General features: G+C 37.7%; 1 protein-coding gene across 2 annotated transcripts in view; it reads left to right on the top strand.

The window, feature by feature from the left end:
* Nucleotides 1-5,396: 5,396 nt before the first annotated feature.
* Nucleotides 5,397-23,884, top strand: part of LOC101737982 (O-acyltransferase like protein) — a 42,434-nt gene continuing 23,946 nt past the window's right edge. The window contains exons 1-5 of one of the 2 annotated variants that reach the window (XM_062676819.1): nucleotides 5,397-5,463; nucleotides 18,297-18,445; nucleotides 19,436-19,606; nucleotides 21,514-21,670; nucleotides 23,259-23,361. In XM_062676819.1, coding sequence (XP_062532803.1) covers nucleotides 18,326-18,445; nucleotides 19,436-19,606; nucleotides 21,514-21,670; nucleotides 23,259-23,361 — 551 coding nt within the window. In that variant the 5' untranslated portion in view covers nucleotides 5,397-5,463; nucleotides 18,297-18,325. Of the gene's footprint in view, nucleotides 5,464-10,101; nucleotides 10,248-18,296; nucleotides 18,446-19,435; nucleotides 19,607-21,513; nucleotides 21,671-23,258; nucleotides 23,362-23,884 lie in introns of those variants that run through there. The other variant, XM_004923415.4, reaches the window with a different exon arrangement.

Genomic DNA, 23,884 nt, shown 5'->3' with positions numbered 1-23,884 from the left:
TCTTGAAGCATTTGAACGCGCATATTTACTTTCAGCTGTACTATTTCAACATTACGCCACAATGTAGATGATTTTAAGCAGGCGTTGATTTCATCAGCGTATGTTGAACGTGGAATGACGGGAAGTGTTTGTCTGAAGTCACCTGAAAGGACTAACAGAGTGCCACCAAATAGTTTGTCGTTGTTTTTAATATCTTTCAATGTCCTGTTCAAGGCCTCAAGCGAATGTTTGTGTGCCATGGTACATTCATATTTTCCACTCTAAATACCGCCATGTCACTGCCTTTATGGACATACTTGCAAATGTATTTGATGCTCTTCACAGAACTGCAGAACTCAACATTAATATGAACATTGTATGTTTTGCTCAGCAGGGGCGAATATGGCACGACCCAACGATTGTCAATATCAATGTCTGTGTTGCTGATGTTTTTAATAAATGATTGTCCGCCATTATCTGTATTCCTTCGACGATATATTGGATATCCGTCGACATTTGTGATTGTATCGTTAGTGAAATCTTTAGGGACTTTTTTTGTAGATTTTCCATCTGACATGCAAGGCGATGAACTAAAAATGTTTAACTACTACGCTTGAAGCATAAACACTAATAATAGCCGAAAACTGTAGAGGTAACATCCCTACTCCGTGCTGTTTACAGGGTGAGAAGTGACACCTGTAGACATCTGGCGGGGATAACTAATTAAATGACGATTGATCAGTTTTCGACCGGAGAGGAAAAATGATTAAATTACTAAAATGGCTATTAAAAAATAAGGGTTGATCGTAGAAGGGTGAAAATTCAGGATTGTATGTATTTTTGTATGTTGTATCATAAAAAAATAGTAATTAAAGATATTGTCTAAAAATAAAAAAATAAAAATTTAGGGGTGGACTACCCCTAACATTTAGGGGGATGAAAAATAGATGTTGGCCGATTCTCATAGATACCGGATAAGCACAAAAAATTTCATCAAAATCGGTCAAGCCGTTTCGGAGGAGTATGGCAACGAAAACTGTGACACGAGAATTTTATATATTAGATAGATAACCTTTGTTTTATAACAATTTATTATTCGTATCGCTTGCTGATGTCCATGAGCATCGGTTACCACTTACCAACTAGTTGTCTTGCGATAGTTTGTCTGCAAAGCCAATTTAAAATCTATTAAACAGTACTTGATGTGTCCCAATCTTTACAACTACACACAGTAAAAGCAAAGATCCCGGTACTGATCTTACAAAAGTTTTAATTCCCCTTCTTCCGGGCGCGCTTATCATGTGACCGCTAAGTTTGGTCGGAGTCGGACTTAAGCCTCTTAAATCTTTAGCTATCTAACTCGCAGAGGATATTATAACTTAATGCAAATTAGACAAGGGATAAAGTATTTTATCTACTTAAGCTCGGCTAAAGTGAAATTCTGAAGCACCTTTAATAAAGGGATAAGCTTCACTGATGGTAGGGCGTCTTGTGGGTCCGCACGGGCAGGTACCACCACCCAACCCACTTCTGCCTTGAAGCAGTAGTGTGTTTCTTTGGAAGGATACATAACTGGTAGTCTGGAATCCTTTCCAGTATCACCAGCTGGAGTGGGATTTGTTAACAGATGCCTTAGCGCGCCCGAAGGATACCTAACAGTTCAAGGGCAGTTTGGAGGGTGAGGCAGCAGGTGTACAGTAAAACTACGACCTGGAACTCATGTAACAAGGCGGGTGACAGCATATAGTGTTTGCTGCGGTAACCACTTAATCTAGGCAGGCCGATTGTTCACACATCTTAGCAATTGCAAAAATAATCCCAATGGAACAAATATTTATTCATTGATCTGGTGGTATTGAGTGTGCATGAATGGTATTCCTTTTTTTTCCTACCTAAGCTGATAATCTTGAAAGGCTATTTCAGCGTAACTTTAACTAGTAGGTGAGCTCTTGGGGCTCAAACCTGACGACGTTACTAACACGAACCCTAGCAAGAGCCGTGCTTCGCAGAATCTACCACCGGATCGAAAATGCGACCCACTGACAAGATCTGGCGAGAAACTCATTAGGCCCTTTGTCGCAAGCAATGGGTTCGACAAGAACGATGACCGGGGTATTCTGATCTTGCCTATTCCAATGTTTATGGTATCTTTTTTCGGATAGAGGGGTCAAACCTCATACGGCATGTCCGCGCCTAAGGAGCATGCGAGGTATGTGGTGCTTGATGGGTATGGGTGAGCTAACCTATGTATGTATAAATGAGATTTCCACCATGGCGGTAAAATTTACGTTTTCATGTCTGTTGACTCCAATGAATAGCTTAACATATTACGCCGATGAGAGTAACGCCATCTATCGCCGAATAGTCGAACGAATATCGAAGGATCTAGTAGCATCTAGAACGCTCGAGAAGTACAGCGCCATCTATTTTCAGATAGCGGAAACACAATACTCGGATTGTGTGGAATATTCTCGATAATTCTAGGGATGTATCCGCTATAAAAGCGTTGCAGGGATGGCACACAGTCAGTTAGTAATCGAAAATACAGTTTTTAGTTGTACTTTGGTGGAACATTTATTTATACCGAACCCCAGCGCGTAACAATATCATCCATTTATATTCAGAAAAATAATAATGAGAAATTTATAAACATTTCCTCCAAACCCTAATTTTACCTGATTTTTTAGGAGAAATTAATGAGTTTCAAACATTACGTTCGAAAAGTGAATAATTTGTTTTGCTTTATAACTTTAATCGTGCTATCTTACTCGGCTAACACTTTCTAATTCGCCGTCTCTTTCACGCGCAACCTTGGAACTGTACCGGTTGTCGTGTGGTACAAGTCAGAAGCTGCAAAGCGTTTTGTGTTGCTGATCGAAGTAGGTGAGCTAACGAATGATTCCGTGTGTACTGGACACACGGAATAAGCCCAAGCAGGCACATTGTAAGGAGTCAAGCGATACCTATTTAGTCACAATAATTATGAAAAGATATTTCTGGTTATTCATGTTTAACTAATATTATAAATTTGAAAATTTTGTATGTTCGTTATTCAATCACGCTCAGCTGGATGGCGGAATAGATCTGTATAAAATTTAGCTTATAATACACTTGTACTATAATAAATAAGAACCGCGCTTTGTCAGGTATGTTCGCTCTAGTACATGCGACACGCATTATCACTGGTTCATTATTTCACGTATAGACCAAAGAGTGACATAAGCCATTCTTTATCCTAGAAAACACAAACTGGTTAATGCTTTCTGAATTACAAATTTAACGCGAGTGAAATAATAACAAAATTTAGTAATAAAAAAATAATTAATTCCTCTAAAATCGAACTTTCATTTTCTCACCTGATTGTGAATAACTTACTACCTTCACTCGTGGACACCGACAACAACACACAAAACATAATATAGTGTGTATATTGGTTTTTATAACCTATAGTTAAAAAACTTATAAGCTCGGTGCTAGATATTATCTTGCTGAACACTAAGTAAAACGAAGTCACTTTTTGATTCCTGATTTAATCAACAATATGTTATCTTAACAATTCACTTTAACACTTGTCCAACTTTAACCAGTACGTACAACAGTCACTGAATCACGCAACGTAACAAGGATATAGTAAGTGCACCAGGCAAACGCAGTCGAACGAATGTCCATTGCGAGACACCTACCGCCTTTTTATACTGGCCGGCGCAGCTGGCTTATTTATGAGTCACTTCTGTTGCACCTGTTGTTTACGAGTTGAACGACACGGCCGGCGCACCTGGCTTGTGTGAGTCACTCCTATTGCACGTGCTATATAACAGAAATATCGTTAACGCCGTCAAACTTTTATTTTCTATGATTGAAAATATTCACCTATGTTATCGATACGTTGAGAAAGGAGGGGCGCCCGGCGGACACTGCCGCTGGGTACCGTCCCATCGTGTTACCGGATGAGGTGGGCAAGCTGCTGGAACACATTCTGGCGACCCGCATCATCCAGCATCTGTTCAGGTTGGGACCCGATCTGTCGGCGGAGCAGTATGGCTTCCGAGAGGGCCGCTCAACGGTAGACGCGATCTTTCGCGTGCGGGCTCTCTCGGAGGAGGCCGTCTCCAGGGGTGGGGTGGCTTTGGCGGTGTCGCTCGATATCGCCAATGCGTTTAACACCTACCTTCACCGGCTGGTGGTTTCCTACTTGGAGGACAGATCGGTCACGCGTACTGGACACGGTGGGATCCTACACTGGTTCTCGGTCGTGCGCGGTGTTCCACAGGGGTAGGTAACCTCCTCCCGGTTCTGAGCGTAATCTGTTACACAGACGACACGTTGGTCGTGGCCCGGGGGGGGGGGGGAGTTTTGCTGAATCTGCCCATCTTGCTACCGCTGGAGTGGCGCGTGTAGTCGACAAAATCAGGAGATTGGATCTCGACGTGGCGCTCAGTAAATCAGAGGCCATGTGGTTCCACAGGCCCCGGAGAGTGCCACCTGTCCTAGCCCATATCGTGGTTGGAGGTCGGGGTCGGGGTGCAGTTAAAGTACCTCGGCCTCATTCTGGACAGTTGTTAGACCTTCTGTGCTCATTTTCAGAACTTGGCCCCTCGTTTGTTGGGGGCGGCCGGCGCGTTTAGCCGGTTTCTGCCCAACGTCGGGGGTCCTGACCAGGTGACGCGCCGTCTCTATACGGGGCGCCTGTGTGGGCCCAGTCGCTGGCCGTGGGGGTGGCGAAGCTGCTGCCACGGCCGCAACGCACCATCGCGGTCAGGGTCATTCGTGGTTATCGCACCATCTCCTTTAAGGCGGCGTGTATACTGGCTGGGACGCCGCCTTGGGTTCTGGAAGTGGAGGCGCTCGCCGCTGACTATCAGTGGCGGGCTGACCTTCGTGCCCGGGGCGTCCCAGCCCCAGTGTGGTCAGAGCGCGGTGGGCCCAATCTCGGCGGTCCGTGCTGGAGTCATGGTCCAGACGGCTGGCTGATCATTCGGCTGGTCGTAGGACCGTCGAGGCGATTCGCCCGGTCCTTGTGGATTGGGTGAATCGTGACAGAGGACGCCTCACTTTCCGGCTCACGCAGGTGCTCACTGAGCATGGTTGTTTCGATGAGTTCCTGCACCGGATCACAGCCGAGCCGACGGCAGAGTGCCACCATTGTGGTTGCGACTTGGACATGGCAGAGCATACGCTCGTCGACTGCCCCGCATGGGAGGGGTGGCGCCGTGTCCTCGTGTGTTGGGAAGGGAAGGTTGTTTTGATAATAACCTGAAAAAATACCCCACGCTTATTTACAATAAAATATTTTTATCTTACGCAATTTTGAATTCAAATTAAATCACGCTCGCTTCCACTCATCGATTGCACCGAAACGAAACACCGCTTCAACACATCACGTCCACTTGTACCGCTAGTCTTGCAATATTGGATTTTCAGTCATTTATATTTGTTTTATTGTACAGTGTGCCATTAACTTTGACTTCACTTTTTGTGGTCAAGGTAAGGAAACTTGTAAATGGAATTACGAGCGTGCACTCGAGAATTTCGTTTGACATATTTTTGGGGTTCTCTATTGAATAAAAAAAACAAAGATTAAAGAATTTATATAATTAATACGTGAAGCAAAAACTTAGTATCCCTTTTTACAAAAATTGCGCGGACGGAGGAGTATGAAATTTTCCACACTTATAGAGAATATAGAGAAGAAGTGCACAATGCTAATATTTTTTTAAAATAATGCATAAAAGATACATTAAATCAATAAAGAAAACATTACACACACTACATACCATGTATTTGACGCACACACGCATGCATACTATTTATTATCAAACTTTTGTTCTTGACGTCTGTTGTCAAATTGAGAATAGATTAAATATTGTTTGTCTTTGTTAATATTTTTTATACTGTAGTCTTGGCGAAATTTGTGATTATAGAAGTATAAAATACAATCATAATAGTGTACAAACTTACAATTCCAATTAATTATAGTCGAATTTCGACTACTGCGCGACCTCTAGTTCATTATAAATGCTTTTACAACAAATTCAATCGGTGGCTGTACTAGATATCAGAAGTCGTCGTGGCCTAAAGGATAAGACGTCCGGTGCATTTGTATCCAATATTAATATTCGAATCCCGCTGGCAAGTACCAATTTTCCTAATTAAATACGTTCTTAACAAATGTTCACAATTTACTTCCACGGGGAAGGAATAACTTGATGTAGTAAAAATCAAGCCCGCAAAATTATAATTTGCGTAATTACTGGTAGTAGGACCTCTTGTGAGTCCGCACGCGTATGTACCACCACCCTGCCTACTTCTGCCGTGGAGCAGTAATGCGTTTCGGTTTGAAGAGTGGGGCAGCCGTTGTACTATTGAAAGTGAGACCTTACAACTCATGTCTCAAGTTGAGTGGCAGTTTTTTCGTTGTAGATATCTATGGGCTCCGGTAACCACTTAAAATCAGGTGGGCCGTGAGCTCGTCCATCTGATGAATTGTTCAATCAATTGTTTCTGGGACGGTTTCATTTGTGGGATTCCAAATGAAAGTCCCCTTATCGAAATACCTGATTTCTATGAGCTGCTTGTAGTGCGTATTAGCTGACTTGAACAGATGTTATGGGGGCATCTATACTATAATATTATAAAGAGGAAAGATTTGTTTGTTTGTTTGCATTGAATAGGCTCCGAAACTACGGAACCAATTTGAAAAATTCTTTCAATGTTTGGAAGCAACACCATTACCCAGTGAAATAGGCTATAATCTTTTTTGAAAAAAAAATAGGGATCCTTACTAAGACTCCAATAATGTAAGCCAAGGTGTAAAAAATTACCTAAATATTCTTTACATCGCGTGCCCTGCGAAAACTATTGATGATAGAATAAAATAATGTACTACGACTTTGTAGAACACATTATTATTTACAAAAAAAATTGTAACAGCATATGTCTAACTATTATAGTTATGACGCAATAAGTGTTCTTTTATTTAAAGAAATAAAACAACGTCGTTGAAAATTTTGTTAAAGACCCGAACGGAGCCGGAGCGGGCCGCTAGTCTTAATATAAAGAGTAGAGGATCATCGAATTAAATGAAATCTCTACCTTATGCGGAGTTTAAATTACGAAATTAGTGTCATGCATGTTGAGCTCAGTTTCACGAAAGTCGTTTCGATATATGCGAAAGTAATTTCGTTAAAAAATTAGTGTCGCGAAATCCACAGTATCGCAGTAACCATGGCGCCTTCAGCATCTAAGCTATAATTTGCTATATTCAATGTAGCTAAAGAAATGCTTATATACCTATAAACTTAAAAAAAGACTATCAAGAAAAAAAAAGTTGGTAGATTCGAGGATGGTCAACAAGAAGGCATTTAGGTGCAATCAAGTTAGTCTCTGAATTAGCAGATGAAGATCCTGAGAGTTATAAAAACTATTTTCGAATGAGTGAAGATAATTTTGATTTTTTACTGTAGGTGTTTTGGGACCCTTGTCATTGATATTCATTAATAAGATCTATATTTTTTTCTGTACTCCATCGTTGGTTTGCCATTTTCAACGCTTGAAGCGCGTCCGAACTAACAATACACACGTCCGCACAGCGCAGGCCCTTTCGCGACATTAGTTTCACGTCGCGTCTACACTATGAAATTAGTTGCATGACACTAATTTCACCAAAAAATCGCCCAGGACACGAAACTAATTTGTATGCATGAAATTAATGCATGCATTACGAAAGTATTAAATTACACGTGAAACTGTTGGTAAAACTAATGTCACGAAATTAATTTCACGCCACTAATTTCGTAATGTAAATTCGGCTTTACAAGAACCGGACGTTTGACGTGACCACTTCAGGAACGAACCTATGAGCTCCTTTGCATTTTGACGCAAGCGCTCTGTAAATATTTGCGGCGAGAAAAAAACCCTGAACGAGAAACGTTGTGTGAACGTTGTTCAAGCGTCAAATGTTGCGTAACCGCGTAAAAAAAATATGAAACTTACATAAATAATTTTTAGCAGAAATTCGCGAGATGTTGCTGATTTTTTTTGTTGTTGTTATTGTTGCACTACTGATCTCGTTATACTGTGAGGTTTTGAATAAAAGATTTTTATATACATGAAGTGTGTGTTTTTGTTTGTTTGTATGCTGTTTTTTAGGTAATAACGCTACCAGAGGCCTCCTAGTGAGCCTGCAGAGTTTGAACTCACCACTACTCTTATTAATTCTGAATTACTGGTGGTAGGACCTCTTGTGAGTCCGCACGGGTAGGTACCACCGCTCCTCCTGTTTCTGCCGTGAAGCAGTAATGCGTTTCGGTTTGAAGGGTGGGACAGCCGTTGTGACTATACTGAGTCTTTAGAACTATAGTGGGCTGTGAGCCCGTCCACACATCAAAGCAATAAAAAAAAATAATTACAGTAGTTATGTCTTCAAGTGTGAAAGGTAATGCAAGAAAAACTTCAAACTCATGTTTCAATGAAGTCCGGCATTCGCTTTGGGCGTATTATTGCGTAGATTGGTCAACAAGCACCCGTTACACCTGATATTAAGTGGTTACCGAAGTTTGTAGACTTAACAACGTGAATGCCGCCACCGAATTTGAGAATTCAGGTTTATACGTAAATCGTATAGTAATTATTATTATTAATACTTTATTTCAGTTTTCTGTTTTTTTTTTTTTTAAACCGTAACATATTGTTAGTAATAATTACTTATTATATATGTTAGTAACTTAAAAAATCTAACACATAACTATCATTATATACATTTTATACCATTACATTTTTTTTTTCTCCTTCCAAGTGCGTACTGCAAAGGCTACTGATCAGCAGTCTCTCGATCTTGCTCGATATGATTCTCAAAAGACTGTTGCCACTGTCACGGACTCGACGCAATAACGATGCACTTCTCTTCCGCATTATTGCAAAGAAGTCATCGGTGTGAGATTTCGCAAACATTGTGGATGCACTACAAAAACGCGGCTGTTATTATATAAGTATAGTAATTACGCAAATTATAATTATTACGGGTTTATTTCAATACGCGATATAATTTTTAAGCGCTGGATCTCATGTAAAAACGACAATTAAGTCCGTTTATAATTAAAAAAATATGTGTGCAATTCACACGCGGTAAAAGTGAAACCTTCAAACATTTTGGCTTAAAGATAATGAGACGAATGTAAAATTTCGGGAAGAGGACAATTGTAGGTTTTTGTAATGATCATAGTGATACAAAGTTTGATAACCTGCCTATTTCTGACGTGAAACAGTAATGCGTTTCGGTTTGAAGGGTGGGACAGCCGTTGTAACTATACTTGAGACCTTAGAACTTGTATCTCAAGGTGGGTGGCGCATTTACGTTGTGGATGTCTATGGGCTCCAGTAACCACTTAACACCAGGTGGGCTGTGAGCTCGTCCACCCATCTAAGCAATAAAAAAAAACCATTTTACTTTATTCGTATATATTACATAGACTTATTCAGAATGAATTAAGTACGTACGTACGTACGAAGTGGTGGTGGTGGTGTTGAGGTGTAACCCACCTGGTGTTTAGTGGTTACTGGAGCCCATAAACATCTACGATGTAAATGCGCCACCCACCTTGGGACATAGGCTCTGAGGTCTCAAGTATAGTTACAGCGGCTGCCCCACCCTTCAAACCGAAACACATTCCTGCTTCACGGCAGAAATAGGCAGGGTGGTGGTACCTACACGCGCGACTCGCAAGAGGTCCTACCAGCAGTAATTACGCAAATTATCATTTTGCGGATTTGATTTTTATTACACAATGCTATTCCTTCGCCGTGGAAATCAATCGTGAACATTTGTCGAGTACGTATTTCATTATAAAAATTGGTACCCGTCTGGGATTCGAACATCGGTGCATCGCTCAACACGAATGCACCGGACGTCTTATCCGTTAGGCCGCGATGACGATAAAACAGTACTGTCCACAACAGTATTAAAATTATTCAACTTTCCATTTCGTCCAAGGCTTCATCTTGTAGGACGCGACCAAGAAACAAAAACTGTTTTGCTGTCACTACAGTTTGCATTAAAAAAAATAAGAATCAAGTACGAACTGCAAGTAAATTCCAAATAATGTGCCGTAATGTGATTGCGAAAATTCAGGTACTCTGAAGTAAGCCGGGCGCTAGTCAGTCGAGCGCAATTCACACACAGAAAATGACTCTACATTGGTTCTTAGTGGTGTTCATTCAAATATTACATTCAGTGCATTCTGGTAACGTTAGTGAAATAAAAAATAAACAGAGTGAGTTATTAATACGCTTTTATTAGCTTCAGACGTATGTATGTTTGTATCTTTGAACATGATTTTGACCCCCTTCAAAACATCGGATTAGCTTGAAATTTGGTATACTGAATAAGGACCGATGACAATTCAATATTTAAAAAAAAATATTGAAAAATAAAAAATTGAAAAAATTAAAATTCAACTTAAAAATGAAAAATAAATAATAGCTTAAAAAAAACGAACAAAATACGATTTTATAGAAAATTCAACTAAAAAATTGAAAATATTTTTTAATAAATTTGAATTAAAAATAGTGTAAGAAAAAATGATTTTATTGTAAAAAAAAAGCGTGGGGTGCATGGTATCAGTAGTTATAAATATTTTATGAACAGATATGAGTCGAAGGGTTATTTTGATAATATCCTGAAAATCACAAATTTAGTTTCTGTTTTAGTTGGATTTTCTATAAAAGCGTCTTTTCTTAGTTTTTTAAACTTTCATTAATTTTTTTAGATATATTTGTTAGAGCCGCAATAGAACTAGTAAGTCGAAGATGTCTAGTACTTAACGTAGTTTTTATTACTCGGCTGTGTCTCTGACGTTGCTGATGTCCATGAGCGACTGTGCCTACTGTGAATCTCATAGAAATTTCATCTGAATTGGCTCAGTAATTCGGTTTGAAAATCATAATGTTATTTTGTAAACAAAATTGTGAATTGCTTATTATTAACGATTAATTGATGAGTGTCACCATTGTGGTTGGTTTCAAATAATCATTTTATATAATTACTAGCGAACCCGACAAACGTTATCCTGTACACGCGTCTTAAAATCCAAAAGTTTCATACTTTTATCACAAAAAAATTATCATAAAAATTACTGTTTGTAATGGATCGAATTGTACTTATAAACCTTTCTCGGATTCACATGAACACACACATAAAAAAATTCATCAAACTCGGCCCAGCCGTTTAGGAGGAGAGCTTACTAACATGCACACGGATAGACGTATTATATAAATATTTAGATTTAACACACCTAAAGTGACCCAAAATGCTAGTGAAACTGCAAAGGCCTCCTGATCCGGTGAAACTGGAAAGGCCTCCGAGCCACCAGTAACCATTCCTTCATAAAAAACACTCTGATAAAAACAAAAAAAAATCTTATATCTTATAATTACATAAGAACAGGGCTTGAAATAGAATTTGATTTTTAAATCAACAAAAGTTTAGCAGTAACTTCCGAAATGTGCAATGATAATGCTACATTCTTCCGTTTTTGTTGAGTTTTACACATATCTAATTAGACGCTTGTCTAAATAATACGCTTTGATTCCCATCCCGGTCATCGTTCTCGTCGAACCCGTCGCTGGCAACGAAGGGCTCGGCGAGTAAATTAACCCACAGACACAGCCCACTGAGTTTCTCGCCGGATCTTCTCAGTGGGTCGCGTTTCCGATCCGGTGGTAGATTCTGCGAAGCACGGCTCTTGCTAGGGTTCGTGTTAGCAACATCGTCAGGTTTGAGCCCCGTGAGCTCACCTACTAGTTAAGGTTACGCTGATATGGTCCCTCTAGAGCATCAGCTTAGGTAGTAATAAAAAAATATTCTCATTTCTATGGTCACGGACGGCGAAAGCCCTGAAGTATTCGAAACATCACAAAACAAGAAAATTATAATTTGGAAAAAAAACGCGATTAAACCGTAAAATGAATTTTAATGGTGATATTGGGATAGTAAATAGTTTTTGTTTTTAATACGAATCTACAAATATTTGTTTTATGTAGTAGTACATAATATATTTTTTATTTCCTTAAATTATTATTTAATACATACGATTTCCCAATTAATTTACATGGGTGTAGTTAAGTCATCCATACTAATATTATAAAGAGGAACGATTTGTTTGTTTGTTTGTATTTAATAGGCTCCAAAACTACTGAGCAGATTTGAAAAATTCTTTCACTGTTTGGAAGCTACACTATTCCCGAGTGACATAGGCTATAACCTTTTTTGAAAAAAATTAGGGATCCTTACTAAAACTCTAATAATGTAACCCAAAGTGTAAAAAAATTACCTAAAATCTTATAGCTTTAAACGAGCAATTCTCGTCTTTAATAAATTTTAACTTAATATATTATATCTCTATAATACTAGAGGTCCCGTAGTAGTCGAAATTCGACTATAATTAATTGGAATTGTAAGTTTGTACACTATTATGATTGTATTTTATACTTCTATAATCACAAATTTCGCCAAGGCTACTCTATAAAAAAAAAAATTAATAAAGACAAACAATATTTAATCTATTCTCAATTTGACCACAGACGTCAAGAATAAATAGTATGCATGCATGTGTGCCTCAAATACATGATACGTAGTGTGTGTAATGTTTTCTTTATTGATTTAATGTATCTTTTGTGCATTATTTTAAAAAAATATTAGCATTGTGCACTTCTTCTCTATATTCTCTATAAGTGTGGAAAATTTCATACTCCTCCGTCCGCGCAATTTTCGTAAAAAGGGATACAAAGTTTTTGCTTCACGTATTAATATATAGATAAAACAGATATTCTAAAATTATACATATTATCTAAATCAGTAGTCTAGTCTTAGAGTTAAGACCACATTGCTTGGACTGATGCAACGCATTTCGCAAACACGGGCCAGTTTAGATACATCTGAGGAAAATTTAAACTGGAACAAACAGTATAGTGGAATTTATGATGACTTATTTAAGATAATGTTGGTGAGTTTTATATATTTTATGATATACAAGCTCACAGCCAACTCGATGTTGTGCGGTAAGAAAGCCAAGATAACTTAGCAAATGTTTTTATACAATTTGATTTCTAACACTCCATTCATGCTCATATTCTTTTTTATAAATATTATTATTACGAACAATACGAATATTTAGAAAAAATGCATATATTGAAAACATACAATCAGAAGTCATACGAAAAATATTTGCATCCTTCCATTTATTTGGGAATTCAGAATATATTGGTCTTAATTTTAATAGAATACTTTCTCCTTAACCTATCGTAGTATATTTGGGAGGTTTGATTAAGGAAAGAGCATTATACCCACACAGCTCCATTACTTTGAAGTAAATATATAAATAAACTACCTGGCCCGGCAAACGTTGTTTTGCCATATAAAATATTTCTAGGAAAGATAAATAGGCTAGATAACGACTACAGCGCCCTCTGCCGGGCTGGTTTGTGAATCTAAGCCACCCAGGGTGCCACCCAAACGCATAAAAAAAAATCATTCAAATCGGTCCAGCCATTTAGGAGTTCAGTGACAAACACACGCACAGAAAAAATCTAAACTAATATTATAAAGAGGAAAGATTTGTTTGTTTGTATTGAATAGGCTCCGAAACTACTGAACCGATTTGAAAAATTCTGTCACTGTTTGGAAGCTACGTTATTCTCCAGTGACATAGGCTATAATCTTTTTTGAAAAAAAAATTAGGAATCCTTACTAAAACTCCAATAATGTTACCTAAGGTGTAAAAAAATACCTAAAATATTCTTTACATCGCGTGCCCTGCTAAAACTATTGATGATAGAATAAAATAATGTACTACGACTTTGTAGAACAAATTATTATTTACAAAAAGTGTCGCGACAGCATATGTCTAACTATTATAGATATGCCGCAATGAGTGTTCTTTTATTTAAAAAAATAAAACAACGTCAAATATCGTTGAAATTTTTGTTAAAGACCTGAGCAGAACCGGAGCGGGCTGCTATAGATATATAAAGATAAAGCATCGATGAGTATGAAGCTTCCAAATTTGAGATATGAAGTCGAAGTGTTATATTATTGTAACAATTGTCTCACGTTTAAGACCAAAATGCATGACTACTTCGCGGTAGAAATGGATGATGGAGTATTGTGAGTCCGCATCTATCCATCCAAACAGCCATCCAAATTAATCCAACACCATCCTAATTTCTGGGTAACCGTATCATCTTTGACATAGAATTGGATAATAAACATTTAATTTTCTCGGTAACCGTACTCGTCGAACTCGACAAAGAGTTCGCCGTGCAACTTAACCCATGAATCAGCTCGCTGAGTTTCTCGCCGGATCTTCTCAGCGGGTCGCGATTCCGATCCGGTAGTAGATTCATTCGCGAAGCAGCTGCTCTTGAGCTGTTAGGTCTCCTTCGGAGGCGCTCGGGTACCTGTTATCAAATCCCACCCCTCCTGGCTGAGCCTTTGCTCGCCCACCTGTCCTGGTGAAACTGGAAAGGCCTCCGGGCCACCAGTAATCCTTCAGTAATAATAAAAAAAAAAAAATTCATTATTGATTAAACGTTTGGCAATAACAAGAATGATGAATAATAAATCATATATTTCACTCAAATGCACACCGCGATAGGAAACGCTTAGTTACTTCATCACGAACAAGCAGGATATTGCTAAGTCCTGTGTATTCGCGCGTCGTATGGACTTCGAACGATTACTTTCTGATTAATATTCAACGAGTAAGCAATAAATATCGATGTTTCTAGAAGGGTTTTTGGGTTCGCGGTATTGGTATGAAGGTTGCGAAAAGAGTTCGTATGAAGAAGTTTGGTGCGCTTTGGACAAGGGCTTTCTCACTTCAAATGTTTTTTTTTCCATTGCCTTTGTCGGCAGACGAGCATACGGCCCATCTGATGGTAAGTGGTCACCGTCGCTCATGGACGTCAGCAATGCCAGGGGCAGAGCCAAGCCGCTGCCTACCATAAATCAGAATTCATTACTGCTTCACGACAGAAACGGGCAGGATGGTAGTACTTTTTTTTTGAATAACAGATGGACGAGTTGATGAGCTAACTGGTGTTATGCAGTTACCGGAGCATGGACTATGGAGACATCGGGAAGTGAATGCAACTAACCAACTCGATAATTGAGGCCATCAGCGCAAAAGTGGCATAACCCACAATTATTTAAATTCAAGCTTATATTATGACGTATATTGGAATTTATTTAAAATATAATAAATTTTGATGCAAAACCGGCCTATCCATAGTTTCACTGATAGATAACAGATAGCTTTGTAAACATTATTTTTGCGCGTATTGTTTTTTTTTCCTACTCAAATTCAAATTCATGAAAATTTAAACCTATTTGCCTCCATGCTAAATATGGTAAGCTTAGGCCACTTTTGCGCTGACGGCCTCAATTGATGTCTACATCTCAATATGATAGTAATGATAGGAATTAATTAGCAAATTAGCAAATTACAAGAGCAATCCGATTTAAGGATGAAAAATAAAGAAAATCACTTCATTCGCGTGCACCAAGTTGCACGTGCGCCGTTTTTTTTATTACACAATGCTATTCCTTTATCGTGATGGTCATTCGTGAACATGTGTCAAATACGAATTCATTACAAAAATTGGTACCTTCATGCGGGATTCGAACACTGGCATAGTTGCATCGCTCGATAGGAATACTCCAGGTATCTTATATTTTAGACCACGACGACTTATATTTTCGTTCTATCCTTCAAGGTCACGTACTTGACAGGGCCAATGAACCAATATTTTTATCAAAAATTATAATACGTGAAGCAAAAACTTTGTACCCCTTTTTACGAAAACTGCGCGGACGGAGGAGTATGAAATTTCCCACACTTATAAACAATATAGAGAAAGAGTACAGAATGCTATTTTTTGTTTTTAAATTGTGCATTAATAATACATTAAATCAATAAAAAAAGCATTACACACACTACCATGTATTTGACACACACACACACACACACACATATACTCTTTATTTACTGTCAAACTTTTGTTATTGTAGTTAGTCTGTGGTAAAATTGAGAATAGGTTAATTAATATTGTTTATCTTCAATATGATTTGTCTATATTGTAGTCTTGGCAAAATATCTGATTATAGAAGCATAATAAATAGTCTTTGACAATAGAATCATAATAATGTTCAAACTTATAATTTCAATTAATAATTATAGTCGACCACTGCGGGAACACTAGTCTAATATAATATATGATACTAGCTAACTCGGCAGACTTCGTAGTGCCTCAATCGATAACTAAAAGACCTAAGTTTTTAAAATAAACTTAAAACAAACAAAAGGAATCCATCAGACGGGGAATCATCATCAAAGGGAAACAAAATTGTTATTTTTATTTCATTCCGAGCATTTTCATATTTATCTACCTACAAAGACAATAAAAAAATACGTGTGGCACTCGGGGACTGCCGCGGTAAAGCTATTACATAGCATTTTTTATCAACTAATTATAATTAGGCAATAATAATTTAATATTGAAACAGTAATAAAATAAGACCAGGCTATACTTATAAACATTAACAAAAGTAAAACATTAGCTGTCCCTTTCACAATCATAAGCTAGACAGCGCGAGAGAGAGATGGGCAGACTTTGATGCGCATGTGGTGCGACGTCACGCCGCGCGCTTAGACACAAACACTACACAAGCGCAACGTGTGAACGTGTTGAACGCGAGCTACACGGTAGACGGAGTGGGGGGTGTTAGGTTTTATTTTCGTTACGGTATTTCTTGATTCGGTCGCCGCGCTCAAAGCCCGCGGTAAAAGCTATGCGATAGCTTAATATATTTATTATACAGCTCTGGATGAAAACAGCATCTGCGGAAAACTAATTATTAATGTTTAAATAAGCATAATGGACGGCGCGACGCTAAGTGTACATTGAAGTATTAAATTTGCAACCATCGAAGTCAATTTCGTAATGTTGTTTAAAATGATTTCCAGAAAAGCGAAACTAGACCTTATTGCGCCTAAATGAGACGCTAATTTATTTTCCACGATTTCGACAGACGACGTTTTGATTTCGTTATAATTTTCGATTCCATAATTCGTTAATGATATGCAGTAAGTAACCATTTATTTTCATTCACTAAATAACAATGTAGATTAAATTTCATTTGATTTTATACACGCATGAATGACGAGCATTAACAAATACATTGACTTAACTATCGATCGACTAGAAGCGTTAGGAAATTATTTAAGTGGCATGCAAAATGATTACAATAAAACAGTGAGGAATTTTAACGACCGTTTGAATTCTATATACTTTAGTTCTCTTTGTAATCGTGTATTCTTTGGGGAATGCTGTTTTTTACGCAAAACGTCACCCATTTTCGCTGCAAAATCCATATTCATTACCTAGAACAACTGCGTTCGACCATATTGCTTTAGATATTAAACGCTTTTATTGGCTTCAGACGTGTGTATGTTAGTATGTAACGGAACCTTTGAACATGATTTTGACCCCCTTCAAAGCGTCGGATTAACTCGAACTTTGGTATACTTATTAAGGACCGATGTAAATTTAAAATTTTAAAAAAAATTGAAAAAATTGACATTCAACTAAAAAATGAAAAATAAGTAATAGTTAAAAAAAAAACAAAAAAAAAACGCTTTTATAGAAAATCCAACTAAAAAATAGAAAATAAATTTTAATAAATTTGAATTAAAATAGTGTAAGAAAAAACGATTTTCAGGATATTAACAAAATAACCCTTCTACTCATATTATCTGTTCATAAAATATTTCTAACTACTGATACCATGCACCCCACGCTTTTTTTTTACAATAAAATCATTTTTTCTTGCACTATATTTAATTAAAATTTACTAAAATTTATTTTCTATTTTTTAGTTGGATTTTCTATAAAAGCGTATTTTTTTAGTATTTTTAAACTATTATTTATTTTAAATCATATTCTCGATTTAAACAAAACCTTGCTTGGTTCATACCTGCATAACGTTGCTTGATTCTCCTAGTCGTTCCGGAAATGCAAATATTGACAAAGTGCTATTTAAATTTTAGTTGATAATAGTTTATTTTCTGTACCAAACTACAGATAGATTCTCTTTTGGAATCTAGCGATTCTAGACTGGACATTTTCCCTCTTTCCAATCCTTGGGAAGTCGTAAATTGAAGACTATTAGATAGATTTTTGGAATCATTAGTTACATTAAATAGCCAATATGTTTTTAAGACGTCGGAAATAAGGTCATAAAGAAATGTACTGTTTGTTAACAGATGCAGAGTCGATACTTGATTACCACTCAATGCCGGCTCTGTCTGAGCTGGACGACTTCGATCTATGCCTGAAGAATCCTGAAGCATTGTATTGCATTGTGGATATGGTGCTAATGGAAGATGACACGCCATTGTATCAATTTATTAAGGTAAGTAAAGTTATAAGAAAATTTCTTTTATTTTACATGGCTCATACATAACGGTACAATGGAAAAGTGTTTTCCATTATCATAGAAGATATTATTAGTTCCTGTTCTGTAAGCTTCATTTCAACGTGAAAAAATGTTTGCATCAAAAGCTCTGACAGTAACTTTATCTATAACACCTATATCATCTTCACTGTTAGATAAAATTGTAACTGGTCATAGCTCAGACCGTATAGATATGACGACGTTAATACTACTTTAAGACGGGATCAAAGTCTAACCTCTATTACAGTGCAGCTATATCCCCTTTTAAGTTTGGAATGCAAGCAAATCGCGACAAGATTATAGCACCTATGTTTGTGGATCTGATTTTATAAAACTACATTATTCTCACAAAGTGGAAGTCGATCTTAAGTACCCCTTAGATATGTGTTTATTAATACGCTTTTATTAGCTTCAGACGTATGTATGTTAGTATGTAACGGAATCTTTGAACATGATTCTGATCAGATTAACTCGAAATTTGGTATACTTATTAAGGACCGATGACAATTAAATATTAAAAAAAAATTGAAAAAATTGAAATTCAACTAAGAAATGAAAAATAAATAATAGCAAAAACACGCTTTTTTTACAATATTTATAATTTTTTTTCTTACACTATTTTTAATTCAAATTCATTAAAATTTATTTTCTATTTTTTAGTTGAATTTTCTATAAAAGAGTTTTTTGTTATCTTTGTTAAACTATTATTTATTTTTAGATGTCAAGTCAGACGTAACATGCTTACTAGTGCCTAAGTGTCTAGTTTCCTAAAGGTAGGTTGCTGCGGTAGGCAGCGGCTTGGCTCTGCCCTTGGCATTGCTGAAGTCCATGGGCGACTGTAACCACTCACCATCAGGTGGGCCGTATGCTCGTCTGCCTACGAAGGCAATAAAAAAAAAAAAAAAAAGAAAAAAAAAAAGTCTTAACTCACGATTCTTCTTCATCCAGAACTTCTCTTCGTTATCGTACAAAAACTACATGCACTCTAAGCTCCACCGAGGAGTCTGCGCGTCGCAAAACTGTGGACTTAACACAACGTACGCCAATCAAACCGACACCACCGAAAATGAATTGAAGAGGTGCTTCAATTCCAGCATACACGAAGGATACGGACTTCAAGTAAGCTTATTTATAGTTGTGTGAGTAATTCTGATATGAAATCTTCGTGTTACGAAGATAAAAGTACAAGGTAGGACTTGTAACTGACCCAGCTCGCAGGCATTTAGAGATGAAAGAAAGGATGCATCTGGTGAGTACCTAAATGCACCTTATGAGTAGGTACCAAAATGCTAACTCCACGAAGAATACGTTATCAGCCTCGAGTAAGTCGAGAATGTGAGTCCAAGGATATTAGTCCAAGGCTATTTCTGCCATGAAGCAGTAATGCGTGGGGTGGGGTAGCCGTTGTAACTATACTGAGACCTTAGAACTTATATCTCAAGGTGGGTGGCGCATTTACGTTGTAGATGTCTATGCTCCAGTAACCACTCAACACCAGGTGGACTGTGAGCTCGTTCACCCATCTAAGCAATAAAAAAAAGAAGGAAAATAGTCGGTTAACAAATTGAAGTCACAATAACTCCATTTCAATAGCAACTATTTGCCAGTTAATATTTCCACCTTCACTTTAGTATAATAGAATAACAGAATTTTGAGGCATACATCGATACGTTCCCAAATATATACGAGGAATTAAAAAGTTACCGAACCTAACGTTGAGATAAAAAATTGGAAAATTTTCGATGATCCCAATGCCTATGCGGTGTCAAATATGTAAGGCAAACTTGTTAATATGTAGAGACTCCACGTGTCTGAAAATGGTCAGCAGAATCCAGGTTGAAGAACCACGAATAAGAACTAAGAATAAAAAAAAAACTACTTCAAAGCCTCAAACACTAGAACAAGAGCTAACCTTTTGCTTTAATCTGTATCGCCTTCATAACCAGATTGAAATCGATCTAAGCAAAGATAAAATAAACTAGGCTCAAGAGTTTCCGATCTCATAAAACTTCTTCAAAGGCGTGTTATGAGGAAACATTCTGAAGGTTTCAGATGAAAATTATTAATTTTAGATCATTTACTGTAGATTGCTTATGAGGCTTTGCTAGGCGTTTTCTTTGATTTTAGACGGTGCTATCACAATTTGGGATATAAGTTCTAAGGTCTCAAGTATAGTTACAACGGCTGCCCTACCCTTCAAACCGAAACGCATTACTGCTTTACGGCAGAAATAGGCAGGGTGGTGGTACCTCCCCCGGACCGGGTATCCGTAAATGGATTCCTCAGCGTTAAAAAAAAAAAAAAAAAAAAGGGCTGGTGGTACCTACCCACGCGAACTCACAAGAGGTTCTACCATCAGTAAAAATTAATTTTAATATTATGTTAATAATAATAATTAATTATAATGAATTAATTAATTAATAATAAAATAATAATTAATTATTAATTTTAGATCATACTGTAGATTGCTTATAAGGCTTTGCTAGGTATTCTGTTTGATTTTAGACGGTGCTATCACAATTTCTAATTAATGTAATCGTCAATAAAAATTTTCGTATTTTCCCTGGTTGTGTCTGTGATTCGTGTTGTTTCCAAATTTTTATTTTTTAATAATTTTCTTTCGTTCTATTATCATCTTTAGTATATCATTCTTATATCATATTTTGACGATGATGATGGAGATAATAGTTTCACGAGATCGCGCTGCTAATCTTGTTCTTTATAATATTCCTTTTTTAAGGCTAAAATGGGTAGACGATGGCATGACCCATCTGGTATTAGGGGGCCATAGACATAAAAAACGTATTGCTGGCAGAAAAAATAAAAATTTGACCTGTGTGCGGGATTCGAACACCAGTACATTCGCATCGCTCGATACGAATACATCGGCCGTCTTATCCTTTGGGCCACCACTTCAATTCGTCATAAATACAATAATATTAAGCTTTAGTGCAGCGTTATATCTAGAATAGCTTGCTGTTTGTGCTGAATGTTGTTCGCCCATTTAACTGTTTGCTTCTTTCAAGGTTGAGTCGCTCTCAGTGCGCTACTGCAAGACTCAAAACGATTATGTTCCACCCGATCTTCTGGACTATATTGTTGGTGTTTTATTGCTAGCTGTTCTCTTGGTCAACTTTGGTTGCTCCGCATACGTATACCTGTTTCCCGATGAGAAGGAAAAATGTGAGTAACCCTAATAGATTTGTGGCCGTAGCCATCACAGAACAGAAAAAATATTTGACAGAAGCCTGAATCTCGCTTATGACATTTTCTAGATAAGCTTGTATATACAAGTTCCGAACAATAACATTCGGACCGTCGGTCTACCGAGTAATAATTTAACCAGCTCGGTGCAGATCTTTCCTTTTGTCGTCAAACCTACAGGTTCTTTGTAATTGACTAGTGAATTTCGGTCACGTCCCGCTGTAGTTATCGCGTTGTTTATATCAATAGTGTCAATAACAAAAATTATTATAAACTACTCGCGCGCTTCATGTCGTACATTGAACATACTGTGCTATGTGTTATTCTCATTTATTCACAAATTTCAATTAAAAAGTACCTACTCAATTGCGAATTTTCACAAAAAAATCGTTTAGTAGTTTTTGCGTAAAATAATTACAAACATCCACAAAATTATTAAACTATTCCATTTACAAAATGTTCAGGTCATTGATCAAAATTAATATTAATTAGCTGAGATTCATTCTTAGTGAGACAAACCTAAAAAGCGGAAACTTAAGATTTTATTTATACAACATCATCTAAGGAGATAATAGTGAAGTACATTTGTCACGAATACCCACTTCGATAAAGCGGCACGACATGAGAATCCTCTCATCGTGGCCGCCGGAAAGTACATAGCCGATCTTGCGGATCAAATAGTAATCAGTTGATATCGCCCAAAACACGTCATTTCGGATACTCCCGATCCACTAACAGTGCTTTTAGGTACAAGCACCGGTCACCGTTCTCGTCGAGCCCATCGCTTGCGACGAAGGACTCGGCGAGTAAATTAACCCACAGACACAGCCCACTGAGTTTCTCGCCGGATCTTCTCAGTGGGTCGCGTTTCCGATCCGGTGGTAGATTCTGCGAAGCACGGCTCTTGCTAGGGTTCGTGTTAGCAACATCGTCAGGTTTGACCCCGTGAGCTCACCAATAGTTCAGGTTACACTTACGCTGATATGGTTTGTGTAGACCATAGGCTTATGTAGAAAAAAAAAACGAATAGAAAGTATTACTATCATGTCAACGAAGACTTTGACGAGGTAAACCTTTTTTCCCCTACCTATTCTCTGTTAGCCTAAGGGGGCTATTCCAACTTCGCGTGAACCTGTAGGTGAGCTCACGGGTTCAACCTGAGAGAATTTGCTAACACTAGCTCTAGCAATACTTCGCTGAATCTACCACCGGATCAGAATCGTGACCCACTGAGAAGATACGGCGAGAAGCTCAGTGGGCAGAGCTGGACCGATAGCCTTCTTGGGATGGGATAATCCAGCAGTGGATATTTCTTTGGAGATTGTGATCACAATATTGTATTTTTTTAACTGCTAGCAGAGCTGATAATGAGGCTGCACGGGTAAATACCACAGTCCTAGTTATGTCCGCTACAAAGCAATACTTTATAGTTTGAAGGGTGAGAGCCATTATATAACAATATTGGGAGCTTGCCTCACCTTGGGACCTTGTGCCTCAGTCGAGTTAACTCTCTAATGTCTATGAGATTCAATGTCCACTGACAGCTTCAATACTCTGTTTCATTTAGGCAACAGATACTTGATGGCGTTTTGCGTGCAAAGGAATTGGAAGGCCCTCAAATATGGCGGTAGTGCCGACGGTGGAATCTTCAAATGCTTTCAAGCGTTAAGGTCAGAACTTCATTATTTTTTTATTTTTTATATATTATCGCCTCTGAAGGCAGAAAAGTAAATAACTATTTGATGTTGAATAGCCATTGGCACTCGAGAGATCAGCAAAGCAATGAGCACAGCTGAACCACTGCCCATCCTTTAGCCTATTTCCAAACTTCATCGAAAAAACCGTAGACAAGACTTGTGATTTCAGAGCCCTAATGATGACCTTGAAATGATGGCGCAATGTTAAAAGTGAAATCTCCCTCATTGTCAGACCACTATATGAGATACACAATAGACAGGTCAGATCAAGGTCCCTCCGTCTACCAGGAAGCTGCGCTTATTACTATAGTAACAGTATAAATAAAACAGTAATAAACTTACCAGTATTGGGTTTTAAGGTGAAATGTTGATATCCACGAAGTTTTCTACTTTGTGTACAATACGATAGCAAACGCTACGAGATATCGTAACGATCGCACTGCAACGATAAATCGGGACGTGTGCATCTTAAAAATATATCGTTTGTACGATTTTA

This window comes from Bombyx mori, chromosome 28, assembly GCF_030269925.1.
Source record: "Bombyx mori chromosome 28, ASM3026992v2".
NCBI classification, from domain to species: domain Eukaryota; kingdom Metazoa; phylum Arthropoda; class Insecta; order Lepidoptera; family Bombycidae; genus Bombyx; species Bombyx mori.
The sequence above is the reverse complement of the archived record's forward strand: the minus strand, read 5'-3'. Positions and strand labels throughout refer to the sequence as shown.